Source organism: Aedes aegypti, chromosome 3 (genome assembly GCF_002204515.2).
Source record: "Aedes aegypti strain LVP_AGWG chromosome 3, AaegL5.0 Primary Assembly, whole genome shotgun sequence".
In the NCBI taxonomy this organism is placed as follows: domain Eukaryota; kingdom Metazoa; phylum Arthropoda; class Insecta; order Diptera; family Culicidae; genus Aedes; species Aedes aegypti.
In genome coordinates, this window is record NC_035109.1 from 402262483 (window position 1) to 402280686 (window position 18204).

The following is an 18204-nucleotide window of genomic DNA, read 5'->3' on the forward strand; positions in this document are numbered from 1 at the left end:
CATGTGAAATTTAATGGTTTAGTACTAAATTCGGTTTTCTTTTCCATAAAGGTATTCCAGTAAATAGTTCGAAGACTTATTATGCTGATCAAAAGTTTGTATTCTTCGACATTCAACCGTAAATCTCAAATAATCTTCCACTCATTTTTACTTGTGTCGAAGAAACAAACTTTTACGATTGCATTATCTTAGAGCCATTTAATGAACACTGTACTATGGACCAGGGACGCAATCTGGCGGGACAAAATTAATAACTCAGTAACGAAGCGTTTCCGGTATTTGGTGTCTTCGGCAAAGTTTTTTGTTACAACGAGGACCATCTACTGACATAAACGGATATTTCGTAAATCGTCCGCATAGGTGGCGCCACAATCTAAATTTTTACTTTGACGTTCTAGAGACTTGGCATGTTCGGCAAAGTTGTTCATTTTGATAAAATAAACAACTCTCTCGAAGACGTCAAAATTCCATAGCCTACTGTTTTCGAATTATTGGCGAAATTAGAAAAAATTAGTGAAAAAACGATTTTTTCACCGAATTTGACATTTTTCCTAAGAACCATGTCATGTAATATTTTTTGCTGGTAAATATACAACGAACGCAAGCTCTGGTGGAAAACAAATTAATAATACGACGCATAAAACCTAAGAAATTACGAAAAAACTTGAAAAATAGAGCAATTTTTAAACCTTAATATCTCCAAAAGCGCAAAAAATCGCAAGCTCAAATTTTCAGGCAACATAGAGCAATACTTGATGAAACGGATGTCAAAATTCCAGAGAGGTATATTTTGGTGTTTTTAAGTTTTTTTAAATTTTTTTACGGTTTCCTTTCCATTACGCGATTAATATTGTCATGGTAAATATTATATCGGATAATATCGGAAAAATATATTTTATTATTCCATGAAATTATTATATCTGCTCACAGTACAAGCTGGCTTTGGATTTCATCTCTAATTCGTTGTCACAGTTTTCCGGAAGCTCAAAATTTAAGCAAATCCGGTGATTAAACACATATTTAAGGTTAAACAACCTAACAGTTCTCAAAATCGAAGGAATCTTCAAATGATACCTTTGATCTGTATCCTCTGTTTCGAAACATCCAAGAATCAACGCTCTTTCCGCTTTAAAACAAATCTACCAGCTCTGGACAAGAGATCGTGCGCTCTGAAATTTTAGTATTTATATTGTATCGACATGAATATGCTTTAAAATTTGATTTTCCGTGTTAAAAGTAACACATTCACAAAATAAATTGCTCACCTCGAACCATGATGACAACAATTAACTGACACATGATTAAGTCTTTCATGGCATACTATATCATTTGAATTAATGAAGAAAAACAATTATGTACCCAGTTTTAATCTACACTTTCATTTACATTACTCGGTATCAACTCAAGGAACTGCTCTTAAACTGAATTTCATGGCTATTTGAAACAGTTTTCTGAAAGCTTTTGTTCCACTACTCGGTATTTCTTGAAGTCAATCGTCCCTTCAGATTCCTCATGGAAATTACCTGTATTGGAGAAATATAATCATTGTAAAAAAAAAAAATAAAAAAATCTCAAAAACACCAAAATATACCTCTCTGGAATTTTGACATCCGTTTCATCAAGTATTGGTCTACGTTGCCTGAAAATTTGAGCTTGCGATTTTTTGCGCTTTTGGAGATATTAAGGTTCAAAAAATGCTCTATTTTTCAGGTTTTTTCATGATTTCTTAATTTTTATGCGTCGTATTATTAAAATATTTCCACCAGAGCTTGCGTTTGTTATATATTTATCAGCAAAAAATATTATATGACATGGTTCTTAGGAAAAATGTCAAATTCGGTGAAAAAAATCGTTTTTTCACAAATTTTCTCTAATTTCGCCAATAACTCGAAAACAGTAGGCTGTGGAATTTTGACGTCTTCGAGAGAGTTGTTTATTTTATCAAAATGAACAACTTTGCCGAACATGCCAAGTCTCTAGAACGTCACAGTAAAAAGTTAGATTGTGGCGTCACCTATGCGGACGATTTACGAAATATCCGTTTATGTCAGTAGATGGTCCTCGTTGTAACAAAAAACTTTGCCGAAGACACCAAATACCGGAAACGCTTCGTTACCGAGTTATTAATTTTGTCCCGCCAGATTGCGTCCCTGTCCCATAGTGCACTGAGCTATGTATGCCTATTTGCATTGTAAAACGATATATGATCAAAAGCTACGAATGCTGATACTATCACAACTACCGGTGCATTTACCCTATGATATTGACAAAAGCATACCTTGCCACAACGGTTTTCAATGTTCAAGTTTCTTTATCTACACCAGGTATTCATATGAAAATCATACTATAACATATGTTTACCAGCAGTAAGTACTCTGATACGTTTTCCGTAATGCATATGCAAATGAGTGAGAATGCAAATCAATGCGAATTCGTGCTAAACGTAGTCAAAATAATTCAGGGCCGATATTTGCAGCCCTTGTGCTCGATGTAATACCCGTATTGTACACCCTAGCCTGCCCCCTTCCGTTTCCCTCCGAGAGTGCGCCTCGTAAGCGCAACTTTATGATGATGTTTCGAAATTGCTCTTTGCTCCTTCTGGCTCGACTCCTGGAATGTTGGCCAGCTTATTCAGGCGGGTGACGAGGGTGACACATTCCTTCAAGCTGCTGGTTCTGTTGCTGCTGTTACTGCTGATGCCATCGTGACACGTTCCTCAGACTCTAAATAAGAGGTTGTAGGTCCTTGTCCTCGGAGTTGTTGTTTCGCTGACGATGACGACGACGACGACGACGTATAACCATGCCTCAACCGAAAAACCAACCATTTACGACATATAGAGCGTGTCGATTCCGAGAGACCTACCTTCAAACCGAAAGCTGACAGTGTGATGGGAATGTAAATATATTTATGAACACTCTAATGATGGTTTTGATCTTCGACAAATAGATTCCGGTGCTCAGGCACCAAACTTCCGCCCACTTCCTCCGGACAAGCTGCTGGCGAGGAACCAAAGTTCACCGGAACACACAGACACACATACAGATGTTCAGGCGCGTGGGATAAAAGACAGATGTGCCACCTCGAAGCAAACATCAAAGGATAACTCATCGCGCAGTTAGTCCTTGGGTTTGCTTATCAATTATTACTGACTTAAATATGTTTTATGAATTTTGCAGTGAACCACCAGCAACAGTGAATGTACAGGAATGAAAGAGTGAAACCAAAGCCAAAACAGCGAACCGCGCATCAAACCAAATGAATTTATAGATGTATTTTTTGTCTGTTACCAAATATTTGAAAAGTAAGAGTTACTAGATATGAATAGTATTGTTATTATCAGTTTATGGATATTATTACTACTTAACGAAGTTTTATGTCAAGGTAAGTACCCTCCAACAACATAAGAATTTCAACTTATTTCCATACAAATTACCGGCGAAAGAGAATTGCATTCACATTCATGAAAAAATAACGCCTTCGCTCCCTATCAAGGGAGAACCGAAAAAAAGTTGGCGCGAGATCCGGGGAGGCTCTGCATTTTTAATGCAAAAGTTCAAGTGGGAATTTTAAGCAAGCCATGCCGAGCTTGTCACCATGCTTCCGCCGCGTGACTCACAGTCACCCCACAGCTATGAATCAACTATGGGTCATTTTTTGAAGCAAATATGATTGAAAAGATGATTATGATGTACATGTTTAAATTAACACGTTAAATTTAATTTAACACAGGTCCATAATTATGAGATGACTGTGCGACGGGATGGCAACATTTGCGTGTTAATTGCGCGCACTTGCAAACGCCGAGAAGGGAATCCCGAGTGCTGTTTCGGATGACGACGAGATGACAAGCGTGCGCTCCGTGCAATATCCTATTGTGTTCTGTTGATGTTGATGAGTGGGACGTGTGAACATGTTTCAGTATTTATTTATTTTATCTTCTGCTCACTCGTCAAAAGGGGGCCGCCATACGCGATCAGCACTTTCTTTTTTGTTTGGCATTATGAGCGGCCCCCGGTAGGTATGCAATGTTGGGGGTTGAAATATGCTCCCTTGCTCCGGTAACCTAGTGAAGTGAAAACAAATAATTGGAAATATTTAAAATGGTATGCTGTTTGTGGAGCTGTGGGAGAAAATTGAAATCTACCTTCCTTCACCAAATAGGTGGTTGCGTTTCATAATGTGGGAAAATGGAAAATAATAGGTGGGTATTTAGTACAGCACTAATTATTAACCGTTATGAAGTGTAGGTTTTATCAGTAGCATCATTAGCTTTCATCTACTGTATTTCATGATTGTTATATAGTTGCTTTCACTGTTCATTAAAGAAGTCATAGTGCTTATGAGATTACAACTATTTGGTGACGTTGTCGAGTATCCCGAATGCATTTTAAGATAGTCGAGCACTGTCTTAGAAGAAATTTTCGTATTCAGTGGGATATACCAATATAAGGTACACTAACAAAATGTAAACAAGATTCTGTCTGCAGTTCTCAAAGGTGCACACCCACAATAGCAAAACCTTATTTGGGGTTTAATAGATTAGTTCAATAGTTAGAGTTACGTCCTTTTCAAGTTTTAGTGAGATTTTTCCTTAGCACGGTTACATCTAATAAACTACTGTGGGCTTCGTAGACGAGCGGTTAGTGTCGTCAGACAGTGAGCGCATCGTGTCATGGGGTGTGGGTTCGATCTCCGCTTCAACCATTGAAACTTTTCGTCAGAAATATTTCGCGGCTGTGCCACTGGAGCATGCTTGTCCGTTGTCTAGTGTTAATTTTCAGTCTGTGCAGCTAAATGACTGAAGACGGTGTCCGTGTCTTTTAATATATCCAGCTTTTTACGCTAGCTATAAAACTACAAGGGGTGATTCGATTTTTACATTTCTTGTCTTCCGATTTTATAGTAAGGTCTAAGTAGACGCAAGAATTCACGTTTGTTGATTCAACTGTCAACAATTTAACAATTTTCACTTCGCTTGTTTTGCATTTCTTCATATCCAAATGCTTAGAAATTAACTTAATTTCATTTCAATACATTTTTTTTTATTTCAGGCGATAAAATTGAAGAAATTTCTTGATGTTATAACCTACAACAAAACAATGTTGCTGCTAAACTTTGGAATATAAATCAACAGAATTTCTTATGATGCAGCCTCTTCACTGCTTACCCATGAAAACGTTTGTCGTTAGTAAATTAATTTGAGCTTCGCTGATACATGGCGATTTTCATTGTCCGTAAATAGGCCCTGATGCTGAACTTACGATATTCGTTCTAAAGTTAAATTAAATGCACAATAAGGGAGATGGATTCTCGTTTATGATTTCAAGCTGGACTTGTGTAAAAAAAAATAAATAGATTAAAGTAATAGGAGTCCAAACCGTGCTAATGATGCGCCGATAGTTTGAGTCATGATAGAACTAGTGCATATACGGGATCAACTAACAAGGTCATCATTAGCTTGCGTTTTGAAAATCATTTCCCTTCATTCATACGATTTCCAGACGTAGGTATACGTTTTATCCATGACAAATCACATATTCAAACGATGTCATAAATCTTAGTGCCACGTCAATAGAGGCGACTTTAATGAGCACACACTTGAGCAATGAATTTGGGCACATTTATTTTCAAAAGCTCCGTATTGTTGAGACCTGGGAGGGAGAAACCAATACACAATTTCAGCACGTCATAATGAGCCGAGATTCCGCTGTCATGAACTGTCACTGTGAGCCCAGATCTCAAACATTTTACTAACATGAAAAAAGCGGGTAACTGATTAAAACACATTTTCGTATTTCTTCAAAAGTGATAAAAATCGAATGAAATTCAATTCATGCACATAACGCAAGTAATGTCACGTGAGCACCATTTAATCTGATGGAACATAAAGCATTGAAAAACGCATCGTTCTACAGTTTCCAATGAAAATGAATATTTAGTGCATAGAAAACTGTGGCACTTTTTTCATGTTTGTCAGGAAAGATCGAAGGTGCACAACAAAAGGAAACTACCGATTTTCTCGAAGCCTGCCTTGATTGTTGTTGGCAAGCTAAATAAATAACGTTGTCTTATATTTCGTGTGTAGTATCGGTGCCTCCCTCCCAGGTTGAGACCAGTCCCAGTGGTTTCTATAAGAGCCAAAAGATATATACAAGCATGTTCGGCATGAAGTCAGACATTTTTTGCCTTGGTTAGCTATTTTGAACTCATAACTTTTCAACCTGAAAAAGGCAAAATATTTAAAAAAAATATATGTATTGTTTTCTAATATGGATCACCTAAATACAAATTAAAAAAATCCGACAGTAAATGAATCGTAAATATTAGATTCAAACACAAAGCTTGCTTTGATTGAGCTATAACAAAAAAAAAAAATCAAAGTGGTGGCAGAATGGGGTGATTCAAAATTTATAATAAGATAGCGTAAAAAGCTGGATTAATACAATCTTTGGACGAAATATTCTTCACACCAAAACGTATATTTTCGTGAAAATGTCGTTGCGTTATTCTAATTTTTTGTAGTGTTTGATCCTTTTTCTTGTTTTGGTTAGATTAACACTTCAATATTCGTGCTCTTGTAATTTATATTGCTGCGTGCGTTTGAAATGCAAATATCAAATGCGGGAACACCAAACGCGGTAAGATTTTTCACAAGTAAGGCGAAGTCAAAGATACAGTATGGCCCATAAAAAAATGCGAAAATGGTCATATCATGTTTAATGGTAGTTTTTACATATAAAATGTGAATGAAACATAAATATTATTCATTACTTGTATTGCTTAATCTATTTAGACTCAGTTTTTCGCTTTGGATATGATTTTTATCTGTTACTTTCACCTTACCAGAGAGGAATTGGAATCATACCTTCCAATTTTATCATGCGGACGTCGAGTTCAATATCTATGTGATGAAAGCTTCTAAAACATCAACGATGGCGTGAGATTCTTCACAGGCCTTGTCTCCAGCATACGCCCATATCAAATGATAGAATTGGTTCATACCTGGGTAATTGGAGACTTAAACATATTTTCGAAAAAACTGCTCATTTTGGAGATTTTTGATTGAACCTTCATATAAGTGTGATAAGTGGCTTCGTTTTGCTCAAAACCTATGAGCTTGTATTGATATAAGTTGTCTCTAACCGATGGAACACATTTCATCCTCAAAAATGTGTTGTAGGCCTCCGTATTAATTTTTTATTCAACCTTCACAAAAAATAATGGCATATCAAACCTATAAGACGCAAATGCCCTCAAAACTATGACCCTGGCAAAACATTTTATTGTGGTCATGAAAAACACGTTCTCTAAGAACTCCTCCATCTTCTGATACCAAACAAACTAAAATTTTCAACAATAAAGTGTGATTTTTGAAGGTGGAAAGTTTATCACCAGAGTATACGACAATTAGACGCTGTTTTTAGCTTTGCGCGGACAAAACCTTTGAACTTATTTGCTTAATTACATTATCTAGGACAGTAAGAAAAATATGACAAAAATTGTCCTGGATAGTGAAGTTGTGTTAGAATATTCTACAATAATAAGAAATAACATTCACTATCAAAAACAATGAAAATAACGCTTGTGGATGCTATATTCACGTTCAAACAATTTTCGCATTTTTTTATGGGCCATACTGTAGCTTTTCTTTGCTAGGTTGGCGGTGATATGGATCACGGTTGCTAAGTGTCCTTTGATAAGTTTGTGTTACCGCAATTGGAACGCTTTTCAACAAGATTTGCACGTCAAACGCAAACAGCAATACACAAACAGGTGCACAGCCCTCGCTCTTCGTACACAGCATTATCGCAATGCTCTAAGTGTTGATATTACCAAAAAAACAAGAAGGATCTTTTGTAGGTTATTAACAGGTTGAGCAGAGTTACTTGTGTTGGTGAGGAGCATATTTTTGGTGAAGAGAGTGATGAATTATGACCAAACCGTGTGAGAAATCCTTTTTTTTTTTTTCGAAGTTTGAATACTACAAACAAATTAGAATACCGTCACGAAATTTTCACGAGAGATACCTATACATTTTCGTGTGAAGAACATTTCGCCTAAAAATTGTATTGAGGTATTCTCGGTAGTTTATTCGTCATCAAACGTCAACATCCCACCGCAAAATCACTTGTGTTTGGAGGGGATTTTAACCTCCAAATCATCACCTCCAAGTTAGTTCTAATACCCTCCGTTATCTGAAAAATGGTGGCGCGTCGATCGTCACAAGTGTATCGTTAAATAGTCAATAGGATGTAGTCATGCTAATAAAAATTCTCACTTATACTTGAAAAGGACGTAACTATAACTGTAGCTCATCAACATGTCTAGCAAAGTTGCTTGTGTTGGTTAGGAGCCAATTTTTGTGGAAGACATTCATGCTAAAATATAAACGTTTAATAACCAAAATATGTTAAAAAATACCTTTTTTCGGAGTTTTCGTATCAAAACAAAAAATGAGAATACCGCCACGACTTTTTTAGAAAGGTTGTGCTTTTTAGTGTGAAAAACATTTCGTCCGAAGGTTGTATTTAGAAATTCACAATAGTTTGTGAGATATTCCTTATTAAGGAAAAGCCCACTCGAAAAATTGAAAGGACGTGACTAGAAGTTTCGAACTAATCTTTCAAACCTCTAATAGGGTTTTGCTGGTGACGAATTCCATCCAGAATGAGTCGAAAAAAAATCGAACCCGATAGTCTTTGATCTGGATTTTATTTCGCACATCTTTTTGGTATGATATAATATGTGTTTTCCATAGAAAAATTGATCATTTTGACTCAAGAATAACTTTCAAAAATGGCCTATTGATTTTTGCATGCAACTTATTTGAAAAATTCTAACTCCGAAACTGCTGATTTTAGAGAAAACTGTTTTTTGAAGAAGTTGTAGAGAACCGTTTGGACACCATAGAATCTTGATAATAAACAAGTGTTTGGGACAAAATTTCATGATGGAGAAGTTTTTAATTAAAAAGTTTTACTAAGAACAACTTTTGGCCGATTTTCAAAATTTAATTTTTATTAAAACTAATACGTTCTGATGATACAATAGGAATTGATTCTGAACCATAATGATTATAAGATTAATTTCTCTAGAAGCAGTCATTTTCGAATTATATCGAGTTTAATGCAAAACATATTATTATAAATATATTAAATAGGGCATTTTCATTAGTTATTCGCGATTCTCCATCCAAGAAAAATAAGTAAGTGGAAAGAAATAAGGGCTTTTCTGTCGAAAACGTATTATTATTGATGGAGAATCGTGAATGACCAATGAAAATGGCCTATTTGAAAATTTTATAAATATTTTTTGCATTAAACTAGATATAATTCTGAAATGGCTATTTCTAGAGAATTTATTCATATCATCATTATGGTTCAGAATCAATTCAAGATTATTATTGTATCATCAGAACGTATTAAAAAATCAAAATTTTGAAAATCGATAAAAAGTTTTTCTTAGAAAAACTTTCTAAATAAAAATTTTTCTATCATGAAACTTTGTTCCTAACATCTGTTTACTATCATGATTCTATGGTAAAAATTTAATAAAATATATGAGGAATGGAGTTTTTGTGTAATTTAAAATTTAAGTTTTATTTTTGAATTTTTAATGAAAAAAAACCTAAACTATGTTTTCAGTGTATTTTTTTTTGTAGGCCAAACGGTTCACTACAACTTCTTCATAGATCATTTTTCTCATAAATTAACAGTTTCGGAGTTAAAATTTTTCAAGCAAAATGCATGCAAAAATGTATAGGCCATTTTCATAAGTTATTCTTGAGTCAAAATGATGGATTTTTCTATGGAAAACACTTATTCTATCATACCAAAAACATATGCAAAATTTACTCAAAATCGAGGATGATCAAGTCTGTGGCTGATCAATTTGGCATGGAATTCGTTTGGTATGGATGTGTACTTTTAGGAATTGATGACAGAATTTTGTTTACTTTCGATGATCTCGAAAATGTTGTTTTAGTTAAGATCTTGATGAGTACGAGTACTTTTCGAACTTGGAATATAGCAAATGATATCCTTAAATCATGATTATTTGGATTGTGCTGAATTCGGCTTTAGTGAGCCTGACTACTTCCAAAAATGTCTGTCATTATTTGAGCGATTTGGTTCGTAATTTTACATTTAAGGGTGAGCGTACAAGTTTTGTTTGGCTGATATCTCAAGAGACCAACGAATAGAAATATGTGAAGTAGAATGCGCTGTTGGCACAAAACAAACTTATTTTATTGATGCTTTTAACCCTCTAATACCCAACCCCGCCTTTAGACGGGGTACACTTTGGAATTTTGTGTATTTTTTTGTAGCTCGGAAATCAAAATGGTTTTATTTTTGGCTAATACCTTGACTCGTAACAGGCATATTAGAAAAGTTTTTTATGACTTTTTAAACATTTTTGTATTTTTAGAAATTGTTTGAAAAATTGCATTCTTATATTACCTACAAATGCCTGGGTTCATTTAACGTGTAATATAAAAAATCGTATTTTTTTATATTTTTCTACGATCTACTTATCACAAAGGAAGAGCCTGGTGGTATTAATATAATTTCAAACCTGTTTTTTCGTTAGTTACACGGAAAATAAAATACGCTCCGAAAAAAAAAAAATAAAAATTTAATGTTTTTAAAATTACCGTAAAAACTCTTATTTTTATTATTGCCAAAAATCAACAACTAGAAAAGGCTTCAAGAAAAAATGGAAAAAGCTAGGGATGTTCAAAAATGAAAATTATAAAAATCAAAAACCAAAATTTAAAAATTTGCGAATAAAAATAAATAATTGCCCAAAACGTGTTTAGAACGATTTTAGATAACGAAAAATAATACTTAAATCGAAAATAAATATTTGGGTATTAGAAGGTTAATTGAAGTTTATGATTGTTTGTTCTATGTCACTTATAGAACTGGTCCTTAAGCTGTCAGATCGTGGTAAGCTAGATGTTGGTCTCTTCTCATGAACAGTCGGGACATTAGCACTCTTTGGCCAATGTTTCTACTGCCCAACAACCTTGAAAAATAAATGGATTTTTGGGTAAAGTTGCTCAGTAAGTCAAGGCTGTTATTATTATTCTAATCGGGGGCTAGTCATTATTCTAGTCAAGGGCTGTTTAAAAAAAAAATGCGTGTTTACAAGCAGTGCCTAATGACAAAATTTTGACTGACTCGATAAACTACAGCCTTTGATCTGCTTCACATTTCTGCTTAAGTAAGGCATTTTTTATAGTAATCAGGCTTCTGAGATTATTATCTGCACACAAGTGCACACAAGCACTATCTGATGGCAAAATTAATGATGGTCGAAAACACTTGTATGTTCTTTAAGCGTAACCTCAAACTTTTACTTGGGAGTGTGTTCAGTTACAAGTTGGATGAAACCTATCAATTATTAAGCATAAATATGTTTACATAATCCTTTAAAATTAATTTGTTTCTGAAAACACAACAGATTCAGAAAAACCTACAGAAATCCTTCAAAGAATGCTAAGTTTCGTAAGGATTTCTTCAAATCTCATTCCAAAATTTCATCAGAATGTTGTTCAGGAGGAGCTCAAGAAACTTTGCCTATGATTTCTAAATGATTCAACCGAAAATGACCGCAGAGATTTCTGCTGCAATGACGAAAAATTCTCAGCAATTTCGTAGCGAAAGTTTATCTCCATTTTCTTAAAGAAATATTAAAAAGTTTGCAAACCGATTCTCTTGGAACTTATTTGAAGATTACCTTAGGATTTATGGTTGAGGTTCTCTAAAAATTCTGAAGGGAATTCAAACACTTCATTTTCCTCATAGTACAGAAAAACGAGGACCTGAATTAGGGGCTGTGGGACGCGAAAACCAAGATTAAAAACGACACACTACATTCTAGTATCACGTCATTTTAGCTGTACATTAGCCTGGGATACGGTTATATGAAAAATTTAGATTCTCGCTCTAGTCCACTTTTTGGATTGCATTTGGGTCTCATAACAACTGTGCAAAATTCCAGCTCGATCGGTGAAACTATATTTTAGCGCCAGCCGTTCAAAGTTTGTATGGGATTTACTATGAGAAAACTTATTTTACAAAGAAAAATCGCCAGAGGTTGCCCATTGACCTCTATAAAAATTCCGAATGCGGACCACGATAGGTATTTTAACGATGAACAACATTGTCGAAGACCGCAAAGCAATCCGATGCTTGTGAAAAAAGTTATTGAGCATCTACCATTCGGAAATGTTGCCCAATTTTGTTATTATTGTAATTCCTTTACGTGTTAATCAACGTCGCCTTGCCAATAGGTTTTCATTGAATAACTTTGTTCACAAGTGTCGGATTGATTCGCGGTCTTCGGCAATATTCTTTATGGTAAAATTACCTATCGAGGTCTGCATTCGGAGTTTTTATAGAGGTCAATTGGCGACTTCTGGCGATTTTTCTTTGTAAAAGTTAGTTTTCTCATAGTAAATTCCATACAAACTTTGAACGGCTGGCGATAAAATAGGGGGAGATCCACCAGTGCCGGATAGCACCCAATACCGGACAAAGTCGAAACATTGAGAAATCATGGTCCAATCAAGATGGTCTATTAGTAGAAAAGAAAGCTATTATGTAGACTAATGTTTGCGTAGAATAACACATCCTTGAAATATGCATCCCTTTTTAAAAAAGTAGAAAAGTTTGAAAATCTTTTAAAAAAATGACGTATCTTCTTAATTTTGAGCCTATTTAGTAATTATTTTGAATATGAAAAAAATACTTGGGATCCCGCAAGCATGATCGAACATAATCCTAATTTGATAGTATGAATGTATTTTGTACCATAATTGAAGTAAATATGGACAAACTACAATTTTGGTTAAGCACCTCCTGTCCCTCAGTTTCGGACAGCTTGATTTGTTATATGATATCTTTGTAATTATTGCATCAGTGTCTCAAAATACTTTCATTTTTCATGGGTTCCGTCGACCATGGTATCAAACATGCAATAAAATTAAGAAGAATGAACATTCATAACACCATCGTAAAATGTGCTATTTTTCATCATATATGAAAGAGGTTTTTGATAGGCATCTTGCAAACTAAGAAAAACTCAAATTATTTTTGTAAATGTTGCAATTGCATTGAATTGGTAATTATAAACTATTTCTATAGTGTACACATTCAATGATGTTCAAATTTACGGAATTCGAGGCATTTCCAGATCGTGTCCGGTATTGGGTGCCACCTTTCGAAATCGATCAATTTGGTACTAAAATACATCATCGAAACTCAATGTCAAAATTCATATTTATATTTTCAAGTTTATTTTTGTACACTATAAAAATGATAATATCTATCATAAATGGGTAACACGAGCCCATAAAATCAATATTTTTCGAATTATGAATTTAGTGGCTTAAGTGTCCGGTACTGGGGGATCTCCCCCTATAGTTTCACCGATCGAGCTGAAATTTTGCACAGTTGTTATGGGATCTAAATGCAATCCAAAAAGTGGACTGGAGCGAGAATTTAAATGTTGTACCACGCTACTGTACATCTGTCTTGTCTAAAATCCATTGTACAATTACTTGTTTCAAACCGAAATGTTTTTTTGTATGCAGCTTCGTCGATCTAATCTCGATCAGAAGAATAACTTGTCTGTCACTACCTCTATCAATGAGGCTATCAACGCACATGTGTGAGAGTGATAGGAATCGAACGAGTTCTAAATTGTTACAACTATTTCTGATTTAGACGTCTTAACCTTACCCCCTCCTGTGTCTGTCCACCAGTCCAGAAGATCTTGCGCTGATGGTTGGAGGGGTGAATATTTCACAAAGGGAACATATGGGCTAATTAACGCCTGATATATCTAACAGATATTGGTTCCAATTGAGGTTAAATTGTAACCTATGTCAGACCAATGTCAGGCACGGTGTGCCAGAAACCGTTATTAACAGAAAAAAATGTCCATGAATTCGGCACCTACCATTCGAAAGATATAGTATTCAAGCATCTTCTCCGTGAATTTGAAAATATTCTAACGAGGGAATCGAAAGTTATAGTGATTTGAAGGTTTTAAGCTATTTTGCATGGGATATTCATATGCTTAAAAATATTATTCAACGGTGCATCATTATTAACTTGTAAACAAGCCAAGTAACCATCAGCTTTGCATTAAGCATTCAAAACATGTGATATCCAAGCATCTTGCCTGTAAATTTGAAATCATTATGTCGAGAAAATCTGAAGTTACAGCGATTTGTATATTTACCATTATTTCTATGAAGTCTAAATTAGAGCTTTTTTATGGCTTTAATACACAGAATTTACAAATAAAAATGTCGAAATGACTGACATTCGGAATTCAAAAGATGATTATTCAAGCATCTTCGCAGCTAGTTTGAGAATACTTTATCTAGAGACTATACTACTAAAGTACTTTGAAGTTTTGGACCTATAATAAAGTAAATTTTGAGTATTCAATTACCACGTTCAATGTTTTTACCACTACTAATTGCAACAAATTCTTATCAATATGTTGATCAATGTGATTTAATAGCAAGATTGATCGCCTACTGTTGCTTCTCCGTTATTACAACTATACATGCACAAGGAACCAACGGATGTTACTTAGGATTAGTCGCAGCACTCTCAATGTGTAAGTAATGGTATTCTCATTCTTTGTACTAAGCAATACCGCGTCCGAATACATGTCAATTGGGGTTATGGAATAAGTATTTACGTGATACTATCTTTGAGAAAGCCGTTGGAATCCTCTGCACTTCCACGAGAAGTCAATAGGAGTTTGGAAAATTGGAAGTGGTTATATTACAGATTCGTCTTGGTAAACAAAACGCTTAATTACAATAGTCCTAGGAATCATCACATCATTTTCACTGGTTATACCCTGATATACCTCTCTTAAAACATAATGAAGTCATCAACATAAAATAAAAAATAAAATAAAAAGTAATCCTTTTATATGCACAAAACATGACTGAATCGATATGACGATACCTTTGATGACGAACTATTCAATGATTTCGCATGATGCAAATCATTCAGCATCAATCCAAAAAGTAATCTATCAGTATCTAAAGGAAAAGTCGACGCTTATAGTATCCAATAATTCTAGGAACTAAAAAAAATATGAGGCAACAACATACATATTTTGCAAAATATGAAACAAGGTTAATTTATACAATAAACTCCTACTAACTATTAATTGAAAAAACACATATATAAACGTATCCCCTTCGCTGTCATGAACAAAATGTGAACCATCATATTTAACTTATTTAAAACACTAGCACAAAACAATCTCAATAGTTGATAATCTAACCTCGACTGAGCAACATGGTGCCACTTTCAAATTGTTCAGGTTCGCCAATATGCCTATTTGGGCCATAACGAAACACTGCCCCGCAAAACGCGCAGAAATGAAACAAAATTCACAAAAACGAACCCATATGCTTATCATTTAACGAAACACTGCATTTCTTCAATGTAAGATATAAGTTGAATGCAAATCTGTTAAGTTAATTTGTGTCGAAATTATTAAATGCGTGTTGCGAACACTATTTTAAAAGATTGAAAATAAAATCTTTATGACTCCAAAACTTGAAAGTACTCTAGTTATGTTGTCTTTTGATAAAATAATCTAAAACTAACTGCGAAGATAATTGACTACTATATTTATTGAATGCCGAGGGTCAGTCCTATAGACATTTTTATTTGCAAATTACGTACACTTTCATAACAAAGTTATAAAAATCAGCTATAATTTAAACTTCACAGAAATAATCATAAAAATACAAATCACTGTAACTTCAGATTTTCTCGACGTAATGATTTGAAATTTGCAGAGAAGGTGCTTGGATATCACATGTTTCGAATGCTTAATGTTAAGCTGGTGATAACTTGGCTGGTTTACAAGTTAATAATGACGAACCGTTGGGGAATATTTATAAGCATGTGAATTTCTCTTCCAAAATAGCTCAAAACTTTCAAATCACTATAACTTTCGATTCCCTCGTTAGAATATTTTCAAATTCACGGAGAAGATGCGTGAATACTATATCTTTCGAATGGTAGGTGCCAAATTCATGGACATTTTTTTCTGTTAATAACGGTTTCTGGCACACCGTGCAGGATGACATCGAGTTGAAGTCGGGTCAGTGTCGGCTCGGTGATGAATATGTAGTTTCAATGTCGGGCTAAATTCATCATCTGTCAACTGTAAATCACAGGAGCCCTACTGTTTTGTATAGAAAAGGAATAATAACTTGATTTGGTAGCAGTATTTTATTACAGTGAAACCTCCATGAGTCGATATTGAAGGGACCATCGACTCATGGAAATATCGAGCCATGGAACAGCAATCCCTTGGAAAGCTGCTTCTAGGGACCATCATAGTAACCATGAAATTTTGTTTTTAGTATGGTTCCATGAGTCGATATCGAGTCATGGAACATCGACTCATGGAGGTATCACTGTGTAATGCAATGAACAATAGTCCGAATCGACAATTTAGCCGGAAAAAAGTGTTTTCTCTATTCTCGGCGATTTTAGACGTTTGATGTCTTCAGAGAAGTTATTCATAATTGAGTTTTGCATCTTTTAAGAAAAATGTTGAATAGGATGGCTCTTATATAAGCTCAAATTGTTACTCAAACTTTTTTGTTTGATGAAATTTGTGGTTGCGCTCTTCCGCAAACTTCTTTAAAATGTTATTTGTATTAAAACAACTTTTTCGATGACACTTTTGATCTAACTCTTCATTTGAGCTAAATAAATTGATTTTGAAGGTTTTAACTTAGGGTGGACCCTTAAAATCAGTTATTTTAATCTTACTTTTTTATTTTCAGTTTTACGTGATTGTGGTCTTCAGAAGAGTTGCAGAGGAAGTAATGATACACATTTTTGCTGAACATTGCAAGTTTACATTATTGTGATTTTGAAGTTATAAGCAAATTTAAGTGGAGAAGTATGAAATCTTTAGATGCCCATAACTCATGTAGTTGGTTCGATAAAATCTTTCTTTTAGTGGCATGCGAAAGGCCATACAATAGGCAACTCATACTTCAAAAAAATGTGAGAACGTAATTTTTATAAATTGAGAAAAGTCATTTAAAAAATACACTAAAAAAACTCGAAATTCGCCTGTAACTCACAAGATTTAAAAGTAAACGGCGTGCTGTCTTCAGCAAAGTTGTAGAATCTACAATTTTTTTACATCGAACCTTATGGAGGAATGTGAAGCAAAAAAATGTTGAACTTTCAATACATTTAACTATTAGTTAATACAAAATTATTCAAGTACAGTGGGATTCCGTTTTTGGCAACAAAGTCGAACATTTCAATTGCCAAAAACGGAACCGTGCCTAAATCGGAACCCAGTTTTTTCATTTTATTTTTTTTATTATTGGTTTTGAAAACATCATTAGAGTATTATTACACTATCCTTATGGAATCATATGGCATCAAAACTTCGGAACATTACATTTCGAAGCAGATTTTCGTAAGGTTGGACTATGCTATGAATATATTGCTCCGTAATGGTTATTCTGGCAAACGTTCTACATTCTTTTTAACGCTTAAAGTTCTTAAATGCTTTTTTTAGAAGCCTTATGTACACTACTTATGCATTTGTGGGTTATGTGAAATTAATAATCGCTTAAGTGTCCTTTATTTAAGAACCTGACATTTCCTTAGAACACTGCATGAATACAAGAAAAAACAATAATAAAGACGTATTCACAAAACAAAGGCGCTGGGTGTTATAAAACTGCATGAGTTCTTTAATTTGAAGCACATTAATAATCAGTTTGACTTTTAGGCTCTAGCGTAAAATTTGACAAAATTTGGTAAGTTTAGCAGTGATCCTTTAATTTTTGTTTCTGAAGCAAAGCATCTCATTACGAATTATTGACTGTAGACAAAAGGGCAAACATAAACAACTACATCTCATAATCCATAAATGCAGCTCATAATTTTGTAGAATACACAAACAAGCATCTTATTAGTTTTGTTTGAAAATAGTTTTACTTGAGCTTGATAACATACCTAATGAAATCAACGAAAATTTGCAGGATTCTGCTATGACACTTCAAGAGCCTGATAAGGAATCTGTAGGAACACGCAAGGGCTCTGGAAGCATCTTGCTATTTCAATTCTTAGTATCTCGCTTAGGATTTCGCTAGGTATTGAAATCTTAGGA

At 34.4% G+C, this 18204-nt stretch overlaps 1 protein-coding gene across 16 annotated transcripts in view; it reads left to right on the forward strand.

Annotated features, from left to right (window-relative positions):
* LOC5564135 (hemicentin-1) overlaps positions 1-18204 on the forward strand; it is a 409831-nt gene that overhangs the window by 158149 nt on the left and 233478 nt on the right. For all 16 annotated transcript variants that reach the window (XM_021855423.1, XM_021855424.1, XM_021855425.1 and 13 more), the window contains one exon: positions 3180-3384. In XM_021855423.1, coding sequence (XP_021711115.1) covers positions 3321-3384 — 64 coding nt within the window. In that variant the 5' untranslated portion in view covers positions 3180-3320. The remainder of the gene's footprint in view (positions 1-3179; positions 3385-18204) is intronic.